This window comes from Myotis davidii, unplaced genomic scaffold (assembly GCF_000327345.1).
Source record: "Myotis davidii unplaced genomic scaffold, ASM32734v1 scaffold135, whole genome shotgun sequence".
Classification (NCBI taxonomy): Eukaryota; Metazoa; Chordata; class Mammalia; order Chiroptera; family Vespertilionidae; genus Myotis; species Myotis davidii.
In genome coordinates, this window is record NW_006289813.1 from 3,856,675 (window position 1) to 3,877,306 (window position 20,632).

At 36.6% G+C, this 20,632-nt stretch overlaps 1 protein-coding gene across 2 annotated transcripts in view; it reads right to left on the minus strand.

The window, feature by feature from the left end:
* Positions 1 to 20,632, minus strand: part of CWC27 (CWC27 spliceosome associated protein homolog) — a 198,341-nt gene that overhangs the window by 174,799 nt on the left and 2,910 nt on the right. For both annotated transcript variants that reach the window (XM_015563070.1, XM_006762421.2), the window contains exons 2-7: positions 17,657 to 17,753; positions 9,211 to 9,323; positions 6,892 to 7,035; positions 5,365 to 5,463; positions 3,688 to 3,791; positions 1,363 to 1,432 (exon numbers count right to left, since the gene is read on the minus strand). In XM_015563070.1, coding sequence (XP_015418556.1) covers positions 1,363 to 1,432; positions 3,688 to 3,791; positions 5,365 to 5,463; positions 6,892 to 7,035; positions 9,211 to 9,323; positions 17,657 to 17,753 — 627 coding nt within the window. The remainder of the gene's footprint in view (positions 1 to 1,362; positions 1,433 to 3,687; positions 3,792 to 5,364; positions 5,464 to 6,891; positions 7,036 to 9,210; positions 9,324 to 17,656; positions 17,754 to 20,632) is intronic.

Consider the following 20,632-nt stretch of genomic DNA (forward strand, 5'->3'; position numbering starts at 1 on the left):
GGGAAAAGAGGAATTTAATTTTGACACCTGAAGTAGAGATTCTTCCTCAAGGCACTCAGAATGAGGAAGAGCCCAGAAGAAATATTCAGCCTTGTCTCCTTGTTCAGAATATTAGTTTACAGGTGATAATTGAATCATAGTAGCAAACAGATCACTCAAGAACACTGAAGTCAGTGAGGAAAAAAAAATTATGACCAAAATATTTCTAATATGTGCCCACTGTAATTCAGTTTTAATACAAGGTGTGTAAGTAGCACGCTTACTGTATGCTCGATGTTAGCCTACCAAAACTATGCTCAATGGTTAGGGGATCAAAGTACATGGATAAAGAAGTAAAGACAAGGGTAACAATAATGTGCTTTTAAGTCAATGCTATTGTTAGTGTTGGTAAGATATAGGTGACTAAGTTAAGCAAGTAAGGCAGTGTTAGGTTATAGAGTTTTAATTACTACAGTAAAGACTTTGAACCTAATCCTTGGATCTCAGTGTTTGCTAACTTTCCAAAAAGGAAAACGTATCAGAATCTTGGGGAGTGAAAACACTTCAGATGATTTTTCTTGAAGTATACTTATTAGAATCACTGCTCTGAACAATGGCAGGGCACTGTAAGGGTTTCAGCAATGAGTGCTGTGGGGAAAGTGAGACTGAGGAACATCACACTTGAAGGCAAAAGCGAAGTATTGTGAGGTAAAAGGCCAAGAGGCAATATATAATCCAAAGACATGGATTTTATTGTGAGATAAATGTAGGTTCAAATCCCAGCTCTCGATAACTTACTGCTTCTGTGACTTTGAGCAAATTATAACCTATCTATACCTTAATATAATCATGAGTAAAATGGGGATAATAATAATACCTATCTTAAAGGGCTGTGATGAGAATCGAAAAAATGCATAAATATATATAAATATTTAAATGAATATAAGAGCTTTGGTCTATCACTGTTTATAATACTAACAATAATAATTATCATCTAGAAAACCCATTAAACAAATAGCAATTAGAATCTGAATCATAAAGTTCTTTAACTTTAGTTCTAACTGACTAGAAAAAAAATTCCAGGTTTTAAAAAAAACTATCAATTTTTTTCTTTTTTTTCCATCACCATTTATCCCCCCATACCTTCTTCCACCTCCCCACCTGCCCCATGCTATCACCACTGTTGTCCGTGTCCATGAGTTCTTTTTAAGAGGGCAAATCTTCTCAGAAGATGCAAATATTACTGACCATAAATCATTTTACAAATTAGTTCCATGAACGTTTACTGAATGTGCTCCATGTACAGCCGGAAATACAAAAATGAGTAAGATATAAACCTTAATTTTTTTACAATTCAGAAAAAAGGGCAAATTACGGTTTTACCTGACTAACTCGATTTACTTCTTCCTCTTCTTCCTCAGCTTCCTCTCCAAATGAAAGCAAACTAAAATTTCTAATTAATAAAAAGGAAAAAAGAATGAAAGAAAATTAGGAAGAAAAAGTTAAACAAAACTTATAAATACCCTATTAGCAAAAAAAAATAGAGTAGAACTTACAAGAGACACTTTTGTTTAACAGTAGATACTATTACTTAATATTCAGTAGAAATATACTAAAGATCTATATTTTCAGCATAATGTTATAGTTTTGGCTTCAGATCACATATGATTCATATACTAGACTAAATTAATGACCAAAAATCCATTCTGAGCACTGCCATTAAATATACTAAGTCAAACATGACAGAAATAATTAAGCTTTTTATATTTATCAAAACTGGTTATCAAAATTGAGAATTCTGAAAAACTAATAAATATATAGACCTGAGAGCACTACAAATGGGAAGCAATTAATCTAGTGTCTGCCAAAATATGGCTTAATATATTAAAATTAATAAGCTAAACAAAACTGTCAAAATAGCCTATGGGGAGAAAAAATTAAGTTTCTTCTTTGAGCATTCAAACCAAAGATTTCCCAAGAAAAATAAATAATTTGTTATTACAACTCTTCCTCAAGCCCTAGATGGTTTGGCTCAGTGGAGAGTGTCGGCCTGCAGACTGAAGGGTCCCAGGTTCAATTCCAGGCAAGGGCACATGCCTGGGTAATGGGCTTAATTCCAAGTAGGGGGAGTGCAGGAGGCAGCCGATCAATGATTCATTCTCATCATTGATATTTCTATCTCTCTCTCTTCCTCTCCCTTCCTCTCTGAAATCAATAAAAAATAAATAAATAAGTAAAATACTCTTCCTCAAATATTATAAAAATAAAAGATTTGGTAATAAAAGAGAAACTTCTAGCCGTAACCGGTTTGGCTCAGTGGATAGAGCGTGGGCCTACGGACTGAAAGGTCCCAGGTTCGATTCCGGTCAAGGGCATGTACCTGGGTTGCGGGCACATCCCCAGTGGGGGGTGTGCAGGAGGCAGCATATCGATGTTTCTCTCTCGTCGATGTTTCTAACTCTCTATCCCTCTACTTTCTTCTCTGTAAAAAATCAATAAAATATATTTAAAAAAAAAAAAAAGAGAGAGAAACTTCTACTTCAAAACCTAGATGAAATCAATGACTACCACAAAATTCCCAATATATTTACTATGAATTAAAAACAAAAATACCCAACTTTGGAGCTTGTTGTCAAGATAAACTATAGAAAAAAAATATTGTATCGGAACATAGTGAGAGTGACCTTTCACCCAAAAATAAATTAGTCAAAATAAATAAATAAGTAAGTAAGTAAAAGGAAATTAAATACATAGCTCTATATAAAGTTATTTTGCCATAAGACATCAACTGCTTATTAAACTGTCTGCTCATATCTGAGAGTTTATGAAAACAACTTAACTTACTTAAATTGTAGGGTATCAAGGAAAGAAATGAGTATGTATTAAATGCCTTACTACTGGGTATTTTCAAATTTCCCTTCTCATTTAATCTTCATAACAACCAGGTGTCGTATTTATTATAATCTCCATTTTCTAAGATGGGGAAACTAAAGGCCAAAAAGATTAATAAAGTTTGCTTTTTATTTACTGGGTTAGGCAGGATTATATTTAGAACTGTCTGAACCTAAGACTTTAAGTACAATAAAATCCCTAATATGGATGCCATAATTCAATAAAAGAATCAACTGAAATCTAACACTCGATATCTATTTTAATAAAACAGAATAATAATGTAAAGAATACTGTTCACAAACTACTGGAACTTATTAAAAAAAAGAAGTTTCTATTTTTTTGAAAACTATTCTAAGGAAATAATCTAGAATACAGAAAGAGCTTTATACTTAAAAATATTTATAAACACCAAAAAAGGAGTGAAAAGTTATATAAACATTGTCATATACTTCATATTTTACTTTCCAAGTTCCTTATACTGAGCATATATTAATTGAAAAACAAGTAAAAAACAGAACAATTCTCAATAACTCATTTAAATAAATAATTGCTGTAGTAATCCCTACTTATTTATATTAATACAGATTTTATATGGACATCTGAAGCAATACTTATTTAGCTTAAGTTTAAGTTATATACTGTATTTGAATACAAGAAATGCCCATGCAGAATAGAATACACACACTCCTAATTCAGATATCTCCCTGGTCCAAACTGGCCTCCCCCTCACTAGTAAACAATGTTTACAAAAGGAAATGAACTAAATGAATCAGTGCTGTTTTACAAACTGAAGAAAAATCTTACTACTATGATTACTTTGTGCCTTTGGGTTTCAATGTCTTTACTTTCTCCTCTGGTTTCTCTTTTTTCAGCTTTTTAATTTCCCTTGGAATGATGTCGTCAAAAGGATTAAACAAAACCTATGAAAAGAAACATTTTGAAAATTAAAAACAATATTTAATTGTATTGACATTAGTGTCTATAATTTTTCCTCACAAAAACATTGTAAGTATAGTGAAACATATACTACATAAAGTGCTTCCACTTACATGGCCTCAATGTATTCTCCCAATAATCCTATGTGCTATTAAGTAAAGGATATCTTATTTTTATTTTACAAAGGGAAAAAATATTCAAAAAAATTTAATATATAGTATGAGAAACAAAATCAGATCTCTCCTGATTTTGACTCCAAATCAAATGTTCTTAAAGATCACCCTCAATGGCTCCTTCAATGAAGGATCACTCTTAAATTACCAATGAAGTCACTTGATTGGATTAAATAAACCTAATTCCTCTAACTTTCCATTCTGAGTTAAGCTTTTCATTCATTAGATTATCAGCTAAAATTTCATCTTAGAATTCAAAACTTTCAATTTAAAAAAAGTCTTGCCGAAACCGGTTTGGCTCAGTGGATAGAGCGTCGGCCTGCGGACTGAAAGGTCCCAGGTTCGATTCCGGTCAAGGGCATGTACCTTGGTTGCCGGCACATCCCCAGTGGGGAGTGTGCAGGAGGCAGCTGGTCGATGTTTCTCTCTCATCGATGTTTCTAACTCTCTGTCTCTCTCCTTTCCTCTCTGTAAAAACTCAATAAAAAAATATATTTAAAAATAAATAAATAAAAAGTCTTAATCAGAAATTGTTCTAGCCCTGATGATGTTATTCAATGGTTAGTGCTGATCCACACACCACTGAAGGGTCTCAGATTCGATTCCCAGTCAAGGGCACATACATGGGTTGCAGGTTCGACCCCTGGCCCTGTCGGAGCACGTGCAGGAGGCAACCAATCAATGTGTCTCTCTCACATTGATGTTTCTCTCTCTTCTCTATCCCCTCTCCCTTCCACTCTTTCTGAAAATCAATGGGAAAAATATCCTCAAGCGAGGGTTAAAGAAAAAAACTGTACCTAAATTACATAGATAAAATCTGAGTGGTGACTAGATTTAGTATAAAGACTTCATCTGATAGTTTAAAAATAGTAACAATCAGCCCTGGCTGGTGTAGCTCAGTTGGTTGCCAAAAGGTTGCCAGTTCAATTCCCAGTCAGTTTAGACATGCCAGGGTTGTGTGTTCAGTCCCCAGTAGGGGGCATGCTGGAGGAAGCGAATCAATGTTAGGTTCTCACATCTATTGTTTCTCTCCCCCTCTTCCTGCCTCTCTCTTTAAAAAACAATCAATAAACTATACTTTTTTTAAAAAACACTGACAATTTTTCTTATATAACCATTTAAGTCAGTGGTTCTCAACCTTCCTAATGACGCGACCCTTTAATACAGTTCCTCACATTCTGGTGACCCCCAATTTCATTGTTACAAATTGAACATAATTAAAGCATAGTGATTAATCACAAAAACAGTATGTAATTATATATGTGTTTTCCGATGGTCTTAGGTGACCCCTGTGAAAGGGTCCTTCAACCCCCAAAGGGGTCATGACCCACAGGTTGAGAATTGCTGATTTAAGTGCTATATCTTATACTAATCATACTCCTACCTCACAACTTTTTATTCTGTGTGGATTAAGTGGTCTTTCTTCATTATCAGTGTCTACTTCTGCCAGTCGCAGCATGTTATATATTGTATCCCCTGTAATCTATTAAATAAAAACAAAAATTTAGTTGCAAATTATTACATTCATTCTTTGAAATAAGGGAACACTTTTGAAAATATATTTTAAATAATTAAAAGGGAATTTCATATAATTATATCAGAGCATATACATTAAATAATGCAAACAAAGCAACTTCATCTTAAGAGGAAAAAGCCTAGATGAAGTCCAACCTCTCAATAAAATTTTTGTGAAATTTCAAATATATACTGGTACTTTTATTAAAAACGAAAATATTGTGCCAAATAACCTCTTACTGAATGACAACTTTTCATTCAAACATCAGAAACAAATGTAGACTTTATAATAGAGTAAAACAAGCAAATAATAATGTGGTAATTGCTTTGCAGATAATATCTCATTTAATCCTCACAAATATCCTAAAAGTAGTTATTAACATTATCTTCATTCTCCAGATAAGAAAACTGAGGTTCAAAGAAGTTATAGAGCCCACAGTGATGGCCTTTCAGAATTCTAACCATTGTTAGTTATATAATGTGTAGATTATATAACATCAATTGCAAACAATGGTGCAGAATGGCAACCTAAATCTCATTTTATTAAACACTTATTTTTTTAAGTAGTAGAAAGAAAAATCTATGAATATCAGCAACCTGTGTCAGAGTGGCTCAACTGTGCCAATGCATACTTCTTAACCCACGTTGTTAAGTATTAAGCAACAATATTGTATTGCATGTTTTTAGTGGGACTCCTTTCATTCAACATTTATCAAGTTTTAAAATAATACCAATTTTATATTTGTGCTAAGTTTGTTTTTTCCCTTTTATCCTCCCAACATCCAGTTTTGCCTAGGGATATGGAGAAACCATTCTTACCAAACCAGTAGAGGGAGCTGATACACTAGTGATGTCTAATATGCCCAAGACAAAACATACAAGGATGTAGTATTTATGAGAAGGGAGAAGAGTAAGAAAAGAAAACCTTCAGAAACCTTTTTAAGGAAAGCTATTAAAAAATCTATGGAAATGACATTCCCTGATATGACGTCGATTGTGTGCAGGATTAAATAATTATTACTGAAAGTAATATTTCAGGTAAACAATTTTAATGTTACTATAACTTCCACTTTAAACTTAAGGGAATTCATCATTAACAAAATAAACATTAAACTGCTAAGTTTTATTACCTAGGTGTCTTTCAAAAAACATAAAAAATGGTATCAGCTGAATGGCATAGTAGATAATATGATTAGTATGATTTTAGAAAAATAAAATTTGAAGTCACAACCAATGTCTTATTTGAAACACACACAAAAATTCATAGTTCATTTTAACAGGAATATAGTCTGTCATTTTTAAAAATAAATAAATATCCTAGGGAATAATTTAAGAAGGCAGCTCATAGATAAGTTGATCATATGTATCCCAGAAGCCTAATATAATGGACACAAACCTTTCCAAAGATGGTGTGCTTATTGTTAAGTTCATCTGCTCGACCCAGTGTAAAAAAAAACTGGCTGCCATTATCATGAGGACCAGCATTTGCCATGGCAACCAGTCCTCGCCGATTAAAACGCAATCGTGAGTGGAATTCATCCTGAAGCATAAAAAAGAAAAGATTTAGTGAATGACCTCAGTGATAAGGCCCTTCATATTCATTTAACCAACAAGGTTCCATAAAGCTTCTAATAAAAAATGCTGAAGTTGTATTTAACTGTTTTTCAAGTTTAACCATATCTAATATTTACTATTCCTTCAATGCTATTAAACTTGAATTCAGTAGCCTGTATCTTCTGAATATACTCAGCTACAAATTTAGCCTATTTCGTGGAAATCTGCCTACTTACACAAAGGGTACTTGAAGGAGAATGGATTTCTAAGAGTCATTCCCGTTTTCCCATCCCTCAAAGTCATCTAAGCTTTTAGAACCTTCTATTTTTTTCTCCAAGAAAATTACCTTTGAATCACTGAAGAGTCTTCAACTATTGCCGCCCCCTCCCCCCAGTAACCCATTCTAAGCCAGGAAATAATTGCTTCCTCCTTGTTTTTTTAATTCAAGAAATCTACTATGATTATGTTATGTGCTTTACTGTGTTTTTTAGAGTCCTAAATTGAATTTTTAAAAGGGCAGTAGCAAGCTTTTTGAAGGTGGTTTCCTTGCCATGGTCAGGCTACATTACATAACATAAACATTAGTCTCTTAGTTATTAGAATTTCTGTCCAGGTCGTATTCTAGACTCATTTATAATATAGTTGTTATATAATCAATACTTTTCAGAAAAGAGGCTATTTTCCCTTAACGAATAATTTTCAAGAGATTTAAAGTCAAAGGATCATAACTCTGCATACTGTATTAAAAATGACCTAATTGAAAAATTTACCAAGACAACTCATTACCTGAACATGATTAGCAAAAATCTCAATTTAGAAATAAACTGCCAAAAAGAGCTATTCTGTTTCACCAAATAATAGAATAAAGGAATGATTCCTACTAGGTGGAGGCTGTAAAACCGTAAGATACCTCAATTTGGTAAATATAAATATGTGAGAAACTTATAATCATTCCACATTTTCTAAAGATACTATCATCTAGAAATTAAAGCAAACAAAAACAGTTCAAATATTTTTTGCAAGAATCACAGTGACCCAGTTAAATATTAAAGGAAACTCCAGGTATTCTATCCCATTCATATAAACACAAAGTCTTCAAAAACACCCATCTTTTAAGAGCTGTTAAGGTTTACTCATTCAAAGAACATGATATTGGTACTATCAGATTAACAAATACCTTAACTTACAGCTTTTACCTGAATCCACTGTTATTCTTAATGTCTTAAGCATAACATCAACTCTTTTTTCTTTTTGAATCTATGTTGGTAATTAACAAACCACTGACCTATTCTTTATTAATACTCACTCCTTTTGATAACAATTTTATGTTGCTTCTTTCTTCTTTTCTGCTGAGGTCCTGTCATGGCATGCGTTTTGTGCTACAGAGTTCTATCTATTGTATAAAATTTAGAATTAAACCTTTTATGGACTGAATTGTGCTCCCCCAAATTCCTGTTTTGAAGTTCTAACCCCAACGTGACTATATCTGACATAGGGTGTGTCAAGAAGATCCTAAGGGTTAAAGGAGGTCATAAGAACGAAGGGTTAAAGGAGGTCAAATCCAGTAGGGCTGGTGCCCTTATAAGAAGAAGAGACACCAGAGCTAGCGTGCGCATGTTCTCTCTCTTTCTCTCTTTCTCTCAATCCAGGGAGAGAACCTTCACCAGGAACCCACATCTTGATCTTGGACTTCCTAGCTTCAAGAATTGTAAAAATAAATTGCTGTTGTTTAAGACACCCTGTCAATGGTATTTTGTTACAGAGGTCCAAGCAGATTGATACAAAGTTCATATAGTATTCAATAAAATGTTTTAAAATGGAATGGCATATGCAATGTTCTAAAAATGTTTTACATCTACAGAGTTGCAGAATCAAACATAGGCAAATATCAGGAAATATGTTATATCAGGTTTTTCTATTTTTCACTCACTGTTAGCTCCACCTGAATTCAATCTAGCATAATAGTTTGTGATAAGACAACTTAGAAAGAATTCTTGATAGGGGAAGTGCTGTTATTATACCTGTGTAATTCTAATTATGTGATAGACACGATTTTGTGCACTAATGTGAAATGCATTTTCTTCTTGTGGGGCATAATTATTTTCAATTAAGAAATCCAAGCTGATTTGCAAATAAGTAATAATAATAAATTAGGTCTCACCTTGAATGGGGCTCCATAGATAGACTCTCCACCAGTTCCTGTGCCAGTAGGATCTCCTCCTTGGACTATAAAACCAGGTACAACTCTATGAAAAATGGTCTTGTCATAATATGCTGAAAGAAAGAAAAAATAATTTTTCAAAGTCTAAAACAAAGTGTATCTGTAGTTACCAGAATTACTACAACTAGAGTCATAAGGTTCCCCTCCCCTGAATGTTAAGTAGGTTCCTAAACCAAAACCTTTTCTTCCCTACTTATTATAAAATATCTTCTCAAAACAGCACAATTTCCACAGAAATCATGGTGGTGGTGGTTTTTTTAAAATTATTTTAAGAATTCTCTCAAACTCTGGATTACAGTTTTCAAAATAAAAATTTGAGAGTTTTGGTATAGATCAATGGTTCTCAGCTTGGGGAGGAGGTATTCAGGAAAAAAGCCCCACCCAATTTTGTTCCCTAGGGGATATTTGTCAATATCTAGAAGTATATGGTTGTCACATGTGGGAGATGCTACTGGCATCTAGTGGGTAGAAGCCAGGAATACTCATAAACATCCTACAAAGCACAGGATGTCACCAAATAATTACTGGCCCAAAATGTCAACAGTGCTGAGATTCAGAAATCATAGTGGAGACCAATGCCTTCTTTCCTATTCTCCTCCTAGAAAATTAATTTACACAAACAATATACAAACCCAAAATATATCAAAAGTACTCATTGATTATAGGTCTACTATCAATGCACCACCCCCAGAGAAGCTTTCAATAATCAACACAATATATAACTGAATCCAATTAAACTCTCAATAAGCTTGCTAAATAATTAAAAGAAATTATGAATATATATATATGTATGTAAATATATTATTTGGAAGCCATCAACATAAAAGACGATCATATATGATCTCCTAATAGTTACTATCTAGAACCTAGAATCATTCTGGAAACTTACGTCACAGAGGAGAAAGAATATGGCAGAATCATGACAGCTAAATGAGGTAAAGCATAAGCAAAGAATTTGGGGGGGCGGCGTGAAAGGGAAAGAATTAGGGCTTGACTGAATCATAGAATTTATATTAATAAGTAGCAACAAGGGCCAATATGCATAAGAAAAAATTCTCAACATCTTTAATCATTAGGGAAATGCATAGCAAAACTATAATGAAATACTACTTTATACCCATTAGAATAGCTATCAATAAAAAAGGAAAAAACAAGTGTTAGTGAGGAGATAGAGAAACTGGAACCCTCTTACATTGTGAGTTGGGCTATAAAATAGTATAGTTACTATGTAAGAATTGAACTGACATAATTACACAAATGTAATTACTGACATATGTAATAGGTACTTTGTGATACTTTAAGGGTCAAAACATGACTATGGTCTATCATCCTATCTAATAAAGAAAGAATATGCTAATTGACCCTCACGCCATCGCAAAGATGGTGGCACCCACAGCCAATAAGGAGGGAATATGCTAACTGACTGCCACGCCCTCAAAGATGGTGGCACCCATAGCCACAAGATGGCCGGCAGGGGAGGGCAGTTGTGGGTGATCAGGCCAGCAGGGGAGGGCAGTTAGGGAGACTAGGCCTGCAGGTGAGGTCAGTTAGGGGCGACCAGGCTGGCAGGGGAGGGTAGTTAAGGGTGACTGGGCCAGCAGGGGAGGGCAGTTGGAGGCGATTGGGCCAGGAAGGGAGCAGTTAGGTGTTGATCAGGCTGGCAGGCAGAAGCAGTTAGGGGCAATCAGGCAGGCAGGTGAGCGGTTGGGAGCCAGCAGTCCCAGATTGTGAGAGAAATGTCCGACTGCCAGTTTAGGCCCGATCCCTGTGGGGTCCCAGACATCCCTCAAGGGGTCCCAGATTGGAGAGGGTGCAGGCTGGGCTGAGGACAACCCTCCCCCCCTCAAGTGCACAAATTTCGTGCATTGGGCCTCTAGTAATTCATAAAGTATGATATAGTGGCTGGCTTGCTGGCTTACATTTATAAGTTACAGATGGATATAAAATACTTATTTCAAAATATGTATTCTGTAATCTAACAACTTTATCCAGTACATAGGATGGATTGGAAGAAGTTGAAAGGAAGACCACTAATTTTTTTCAATCACTTCTCCCAGTGAAGAGCTGTTGGGCTATATTCACAAGAGCTCCCCAGTGTAGACAAGTTCTCCCTAGTTATAAATGGAAACTGTAAAAACCAAAAGGGGTAAAAGTATCTCTCCTGTATCCCTAAGTAACCATTTACTTGGATTAACACTGTACGCAGAAGTCAGGAATTCTTGAGTTTTAATTCCTATTAGCTGTGCAACCTTAAATTCAATTCTTTAAATATTTTTATTCAAATATAATTGACATATAATTAGTTTCAGGTATACAACATAATAATTGGAAACTTATTCAACATTTTGAAATGATCATTAATGACAATATCTAGTTAACATCTGTCACCATAGTTACAATTTTTTTTCTTGTGATGAGAACTTTTAAGATCTATTCTTTAGCAACATCCAAAAATTCAATATAATATTAACTATAGTATTAACTAGTTACAATATAGTATTAACTATAGTACATGTAATATTCTCATTATAAAACTAATAATATTGGGCCAGAAAGGGAGCAGTTAGGTGTTGATCAGGCTGGCAGGCAGAAGGAGTTAGGGGCAATCAGGGAGGCAGGCAGGCGAGCGGTTGGGAGCCAGCATCCCAGATTGTGAGAGGGATGTCCCAGATTGTGATGAGAACTTTTAAGATCAGGCCAAAACTGGCTCTGCAACATCCCCTGAGGGGTCCCGGATTGCGAGAGGGCACAGGCCAGGCCGAGGAACCCCACCAGTGCACAATCAGGGCTGGGGAGGGACACAGGAGGTTGGCCAGACGGGGAGGGACCGTGGGAGGGCTCCAGGGGAGGCTTGAGGGGGGGAGGGTTGTCCCTCAGCCCAGCCTGCACCCTCTCCAATCTGGGACCCCTCGAGGGATGTCTGGGACCTCACAGAGTTGCTCTAAAGATTAAATAACATAATGTAGAGGCAACCTATAAGCTTTCAAGTTAAACATAAATATGATGTCAAACTTTAATATTTTTACAAAAATATTCTACAAATTCCTTTTCAAATCTGAATATAAAACATAACCTAGTCTATATCAGAAAATGAAAATAATCCCTCAGGGTGGGGAAGGGAAGGGAGAATGAGAGAGAAGGAGAGAAAACAAACTACTGTTGTCCTAAGCGTCAAAACATTCTTGAAATGAACAGACCCAAGAATTCTCGGAAGCAGATTAAGACTCAGAGATCTATTAGATGTAAGGGAAGCGGGACATGAAAGAGGTCTTTGTTACTTGTGCTTTCAAATTTTAAAATTACCTATCCTCTTCTTTTCTGCTATTTCTTATGAAGCCTTTCAGAGATAATGGCCTTTTACTTTATGCTTTTCTTTTTTACTTTCCTAACTATATTCTTGTTGAATGACTAAAACTACACACACATTGAGTAGTAATTTTCTACAGTTTATCTACACCATAATTTTGTATTCATGGCTAGAATTTCAAATTTCCACAAAATTTTCATATCCACCGTTTTTACTTTCTTGCAATTTATTAATAACTAGAGGCCTGGTGCATGAATTCATGCACCAGTGGGGTCCCATGGCCTGGCCTACAGGATCAGGCCAAAACTGGCTCTCCAACATCCCCTGAGGGGTCCCGGATTGCGAGAGGGCGCAGGCCAGGCCGAGGAACCCCACCAGTGCACAATCAGGGCTGGGGAGGGACATGGGAGGTTGGCCAGACGGGGAGGGACCGTGGGAGGGCTCCAGGGCGTGTCCAGCTTATCTCGCTCAGTCCCGATTAGCCAGACCCAGCAGCAAGCTAACCTACCAGTTGAAGCATCTGCCCCCTGGTGGTCAGTGCATGTCATAGCAAGTAGTTAAGTGGCCTTAGCATACATTAGCATATTACACTTTGATTGGTTGAACGGCAGACGAGACAACTGGACACTTAGAATATTAGGCTTTTATTATATAGGATTACTGTTGAACTATGCATTTCTAGTTTTCTATTTCCTTGCAATTAATCATTAATCATTTTGGAATTATGCATTTACCTTGTTTTTATAGATTACCATGGGCTTTAATAGGTTTTGCTGCTTGCAATAAAGTTGACTGTCTTCTTAAATTGCATGTAGCATTCCCATAAGTATTTTAAAGAAAGAGGCTTTATTATTTCATCATACCTGTTCATAATATTCTCCATAATTTTCTCCACTATTGAAAAAATAAATTTGCATATATCTCAAATATAAAATTAAGTTCTAAATTGGCAGTTCTGCCTCTGATATTAGTCATTATAGTTTTTATATCTAGCTGTGCAATAAATGATGTATTTTGATTAATTATACATCCTTAGTATATAAAGACATTTAGATTTGCATTTTTAAAGCACTTATATGTGTGTCTTCTAGAATCTTGTGTTTAATATTGTAGAAATTACTACAAAGAACTCTTTAAAAACTCCTTTTGTGATCTGTCTGCCCCATTTATTTTAGACTGTTTTTTTTAAAATATATTTTATTGATTTTTTACAGAGAGGAAGGGAGAGAGATAGAGAGTTAGAAACATCGATGAGAGATAAACATCGATCAGCTGCCTCCTGCACATCTCCCACTGGGGATGTGCCCGCAACCCAGGTACATGCCCTTGACCAGAATCGAACCTGGGACCCCTCAGTCCGCAGGCTGACGCTCTATCCACTGAGCCAAACCGGTTTTGGCTAGACTGTTTTTTTTAACAAATATTTTAGTTTTATCTTTTAATATCTTAATATATACTTATGTTTGTCACTTCTAAAGAGTTATAAATTACTATTAAAGGAGGTAAGGGAATAAAAGGTAAATGATGAAGCATGGATCTTGGGAAAAAAAGGCTGAGGTAAATAGAAGTAAAGAGATTAATAATTGCATAAAGTTTTTTAAAAAATGGTTTTCTTATCTGCTTGTTTCTGCTCTCCCCTCTGCACTGCAGACCTAAAAGTGTATTCCTTCCTTATTATTATTATTCCTGAGGAACTAATAAAATTCTCAAAGCTAGCAAGCTTCCCTTTCCATCTATCTTTTTCACCTACTTTTAAAAGTTAGAATTAGTTAAAATTTTCACTCATTTTTTTTAAATATATATATTTTATTGATTTTTTACAGAGAGGAAGGGAGAGAGATAGAGAGTCAGAAACATCGATGAGAGAGAAACATCAACCAGCTGCCTCCTGCACATCTACTGGGGATGTGCCGCAACCCAGGTACATGCCCTTGACCGGAATCGAACCTGGGACCTTTCAGTCCGCAGGCCGACGCTCTATCCACTGAGCCCAACCGGTTTTGGCAAAATTTTCACTCATTTTTAAATGTTCAACTATCCTGCAAAGACCTATAATCCAAGATTAAGTCTGTGTAATTATAGATCTTTTGATTTCATAAAAACTAAAACAATTCCCCCCAGACACAGAAAGACAAATACTGTATGCTCTCACTTACATGTAGTATCTAAAACAGTTGAACTGACAGAATCAGAAAGTAGAATGGTGGTTGCCAGGGAATTGAGGGCGTGGGGGGTGAAGAAACTCGAAGGATGTTGGTCAAAAGGTACAAATTTTCAGTTGTATGATGAATAAGCTTGGGGGATCCAATGTACAGCATGTGAACACAGTTAATAATACTGTACTGAATACTTAAAATTTGCTCAGAGAGTAGATTCAAGTGTTCTCATCACAAAAATATAAGAAAAAAGATAACTATGCAAGGTGATGGATATGTTACTAAAATTGACTGTACTAATCATTTCACAACATATATGTATATTAAATCATCACATTGCACGCCGTTAAAGAGTCATGTCATACAACCTAAATATGAACAATTTCATCAACTGTACCTCAATAAAGTTGAAAAATAAAAAGCTCAAAACTTCCCTTTAACTGTGAAAACTTTTATTTGAGAGCGATAGCTGAGGCTATGCTTCCCCTTCCTCATTTTCATTCATTTACTTTTAATTATGGAAACTATGTTTTAAAGTATATATACAAGAATATTACAAGGTCTAGAAATATAATGACTTGTTAAAAATCATAAGTAAATAAATCATGGAAAGAGAAATAAAATGGGGTTTTCGCCCAGCTGGCGTGGCTCAGTGGTTGAGCGTCGACCTAAGAACCAGGAGGTTAGGGTTCGATTGCCTGGGTTGCGGGTTTGTTCCCCAGTAGGCAGTGTGCAGGAGGCAGCCAATCGATGATTCTCTCATTAATGTTTCTATCTATCTCTCTTCCCTTCCTCTCTGAAATCAATAAAAATATATTTTAAAAATTTTTTTAAATGGGGTTCTCTGAATCATATTTTTTAAAACCCTGACTTTATTCATTTACAAGTATCTTCATTTACATTAGTCTGCTCGGGCTTCTTGTTATCCTTGGCAATGATAATTCTCTCTCTCACCTGTCCAATTAAGATAACTGCTCTAGTTATTGTTCTATTCTTTCTTCTTATATTTTTAGAAACACAGGAATAATTTCTTATTGTTGCAATTAAGTTTCATCATTATCTAACTTAGGAAACTTCTTTCTTCTTCATTGTCATATTATATCCAGATGTTTCCTGCTTCTTCCATTTGCCTGGTCATAGACTGTAATCTACCATTCATTCTTTCTAATGTTTTTCTACTTTCCCTCTTCTACTGTAAAATTTGAGCTTTCAACTCTTCAAACTTCTTTCCAGAAACAAGTCTGATTCTTCTACTGTGTTGACTATGTTGACAGTTATTTGATGCTTCTCTGACTGAACTACCTGTCTGACTCAATTTCCTTCCTGCCTGCCATAGCAATTATTAATAATGGCCTTTGCAGGCGTCTTTTTTTCTATCTTTCTTTTTTTCTTTTTTGGTCTGTGTATATTTACTGCTTAGATCTTCCCTGGTAATTATCTATTGTTCTAATTATCTATTGAAAGAGCTCTGTGTCCTCCTATTGGATATTTTTGATTCTCTTTCACACCTTGCTCTGGACTCAAAATGCTATTTTCTGAACCCTGATTAACCTTGTCTGTCTCTAAAAATCTGATATAACTTAGGACAATGACTTACCATGACTGGAGATATTCAAGTCCATATGCAATGTATTCTAAATGCCAACAAGTTACCAAAATGCATGAAATGTTTAGTTCTGTAAGGAAATATTCTGAAGGGGAGAACACTCAAATGAATGTATAATTCTGTGAAGTTCATTAAAAAGAAAAATACTGCCTGGCTCTCAGGTGGTTGGAGTTTCACCCCATGCACTAAAAAGGTTGCAAGTTTGATCACCAGTTGGGGCGAGTACAGGAGGCAACTGATTGATGTTTCTCATATCAATGTGTCTCTCTCTCTCAAATTAATAAACATATCCTCAGGTGAGGATTAAACAGAAAAGAAAAATAGTCACTTTATGACTCAAATCTAAAACAATACTAGAGGCATTGATAACATCACTGAATGTTAAATGGAAGGCTTCACAGAGAAAGTGGAATTTTGAACAGACATTAAAAAGTAGGTAGACTTAGGCAGAAAAAAAGGAAGAGAAAGTATTTCAAAAAGGAAACTGAAGATATGAAGAAACTGAGGATTTGAAGCAGGTATGCATCTATGGTCATACCACCCTGAATGGGACCGATCTCATCTTGTCTGAAGGAGGTCTGAGGACATGTGTGAAAGTGGGAATGAGAATGAACTGCGCAGGAGGTAAAGATGATCAACTAATACCATGGGGTTATTGAGTGCAATAAAAATAAAGTTGGAAAGCTAGAAAGCCATGCTGCCTGAAGATTCAACTACCAGATGAATAAAGAAGAAGGTAAAGATATTAAAGATGAGTGGGAGGAGGACCAGGTAAAAGGCAATTACAATCATGTAGGTGAAAGTCAAGGCAGACTGGGGAAGAACCTAGTAAATTTGGTTTTACACTGGTTTTAGTTATAACTGACACTGGAAGATTTGAAGAGGAAAGTCCACTAGGCAATTTGATATGTAAATTAGAGCTAAGATGAAGAAATGGCTGGATTTCTAAATTTAATAGTCATTTGAATGAAGTAATAACTCAGGAGTGAGGCAATAGAGAACTAGAGGCAATCTTAGGGAATACCCATATCTAGAGGATGAAGGAAAGAAGTGGAAAATAGCCAAGGATACCAAAAAGGATCAAAGTATCATTTGGTGAGTAAATTTCTCTGCTAAAGATATATAGATTTATTAATTTTTTTATCTCCTCTCTCTATTTCCTGAAACATAGCTCAACACCATATCACTCCTATTAACTCCTATCATTCATTACCACTATTTAATACCAGTCTTCAATGTTGCAGAAAAATACACTGCACTTTATTTGTAAATTAACAAAATTTATCCTGTAGAATACAGCTCAACAATTATTATTACCTTCCAAACAAAGCTGAATGAAATTTCTGCAAGCTTTAGGTGCTTCTTTTGACCACAACTCTATATCAATATCTCCAGCTGTAGTTTTCAATAAAACCTGTAGAAAGAATATGATCTCATTATATCAAATTATCGTTTTGCTTGATAATCAGTTGAATGACCTATCAACTTTGAAGCATTCTCTAATGAGTTTTCAATTTTAAAATAAAAATTAGAAACTGTGCTTGGCTCATAAAAATTTCAACTATTCATACAAGTCACTGTACATTTGTACCTTTCAAATACCATTTTCAGAAATAGTTTCGGATTTAAGAAAAATAGCATACACCTTGTTCAATCAAAGAAAAAAGCTCATTCATTTAAAAATCAATAATTTAAACTTATTTTCATCAAGACAGTTTGCCAAAGCATTTCTTCTAATAAAATTGGTGTAGCAAATTAAGAAATTAAAGAACAATGAACACATGAAATTGTGAAACTATAAGACAATTTTACAATTACTCTTTAACATGTAAACACTCTACTTTCTCATTCAAACTCATGAATGAGAAAGTTTATAAAGGAATAGTCTTAATCGAATTCTGGGTTGTATATTATTAAAATGCTATGCCTGAAAATCACCATTTACAGTAAATGGAATCTTTTGATAACCTCCTTTCTACCAGCTCATAAAGGCAGTTATTACTTGATGCAACCAGCCATCTTTTAAAACCAAAACCCCTACTGACCCCACAGGAGGAAATAGCTTTTAACCATCTTATTAAAAACTAGAGGACTGGTGCACAAAATTCGTGCACTGGTGGGGGAGATGTCCCTCAGCTGGCTTGCCCCCTCTCATAGTCTGGGAGCCCTCAGGGGATGTCCTACTGACTGCTTAGGCCCACTCTCCCGCCCCCCCCCCCACCTTCCTCTGCAGGAGATGACCAGGCGATCAGGGGAAGGTGCTGTCCCCTTCACCCTGCCACTGCTGCCACTGCTGGCCGCTGCAGCTGCCTGCTCTCATAGCTGCCACGGCTTTGTCCGGAAGGACGACTGGAAGGACATTCAGCTGTGTGGTCTAATTAGCATATTATGCTTTTACGAATTCATGCATGGTGAGGTCCAGCCAGCCTGCTGGGGGTAGGAGTCATGGGAAGGCTCCAGGGCATGTCCGGCCTGTCTCACTCAGTCCTGATAGGCTGGATCCCAGCAGCAGGCTAACCTACCGGTCAGAGCGTCTGCCCCCTGGTGATCAGTGCACATCATAGCGAGCAGTTTAATGGCCTTAGCATATCATTAGTATATTACATTTTGATTGGTTGAATGGGTGACTGAACACTTAGCATATTAGGCTTTTTTTTATATAGGATTATTGTAGAGGATAACCAAAAAGAACGTTAGACTCTAAATTTTACTATTGTGGCACAGTGGGAGTCCAACTTCTCTAGGATCACTTTTTCTCCCACTGTAGTCAATGATTTGTGACCATCACCATCATTTAGAATGTTTTTACAAATAAAGTGTATGCAGTGTGACTATGTATTTAAAAACATGAAACTGATTCTCACAGGATGTCAGTATCAATAAGTCACACTTTTTATTTTCTAAAACTCCTTTACCTGATTTCCACAAATTTTTTAAAACTGGAAAGAATTTAAAAGTCATTCAGCTAAGCCCCATCACCCAATCCATTATACAGAGGCCTCAAAGAAATTGTAAATTGCCCTGAGTCTGAGAGCTTGTTAATAGCAAAGCAGGAATAGCATTTCTCTCACTGTATTTTTGCTCAGTTGCCTTTCAATTTGTTTCAAAGGCCCAGATATTACCATAATTTATATAATATTGATGAATTTATTACATACTTTTGGGCCTTTACTAGCTTCATAGTTCTTTCATAGATATTCTTTAATGATCATGGGGGTGGAGAGGTGGAAATATCTATATAATGGTAGTTTTTATTTTTAAAAAAGTTAATATCCTATATAATAAAAGCCTAATATGCAAATTGTCTCAACCAGGAGTTCAACCAGGAGTTGGACTCCTCGTTATAACGTGCACTGACCACCAGGGGTGGCGCGGGATATGGCAGGCATCGGTGATGCGGTGCTGGTAGCAGGTGGCAGTGGGGGCACTGCCGGACCCGATGGGCCCTGACGAGAGCGGGACCACAGTGGGATGGTGGAGCAGGTGAGCGGGTGGCACTAAGCCAAAGTGGGTGCGAGCAGTGGCCCAATTGCTCTGCAGACGGCGACCAGCAGCAGTGGCGGGGGGCAGAGTTGCCGCCCAACTCCCAGGCGCTGAGGGAGCCAGGCAGGGGTCCCGGCCCTGATTGATCACCTCATAGGCGGGATGGTGGAGGTGAGGGGGCAGTGCTGACACTTCCAATCCAAAGAAAGGGAAAATAGCAATATTAAAGTGTTTCTTCTAATTATTTTCCTTTAAATGTGCATGAATCCACACCAGGCCACTCGTATTATATTATTGATTTCAGAGAGGAAAGGAGAGGGAGAGAGATAGAAACATCAATGATGAGAGAGAATTATCAATCAGTTGCCTCCCATACACACCCCAATTGGGAAGAGAACCCACAACCTTTCGGTGCACAGGTCAATGCTCAAAAACTGAGCCACACTGGCCAGGGTGAGTAAATGAACTTATATGTTCCTTTTTATATATTAAACTAGACGCCCAGCAGGGCGATTAGGGAGTTGGGGCACCACCCCCTGTCATGCACAGAGCAGGGCGGATTGGGAGGTTGCGATGCCGCCCTCAGTCATGCTCAGGGTAGGGCCGATTGGGGGGTTGGGGCTCTGCCCCCTGTCACACTCAAGGCAGGGTCGATGGGGAGGTTTTGGTGCCACCCCCTGTCACACACAGAGCAGGGCCGAATAGAGGGTTGGGGCACTGCCTCCTGTCATGCCCAGAGCAGGGCCAATCAGGGGGTTGGGGCACTGCCCCCTGTCACGCATAGAACAGGGCCCATTAGGGGGTTGGGGC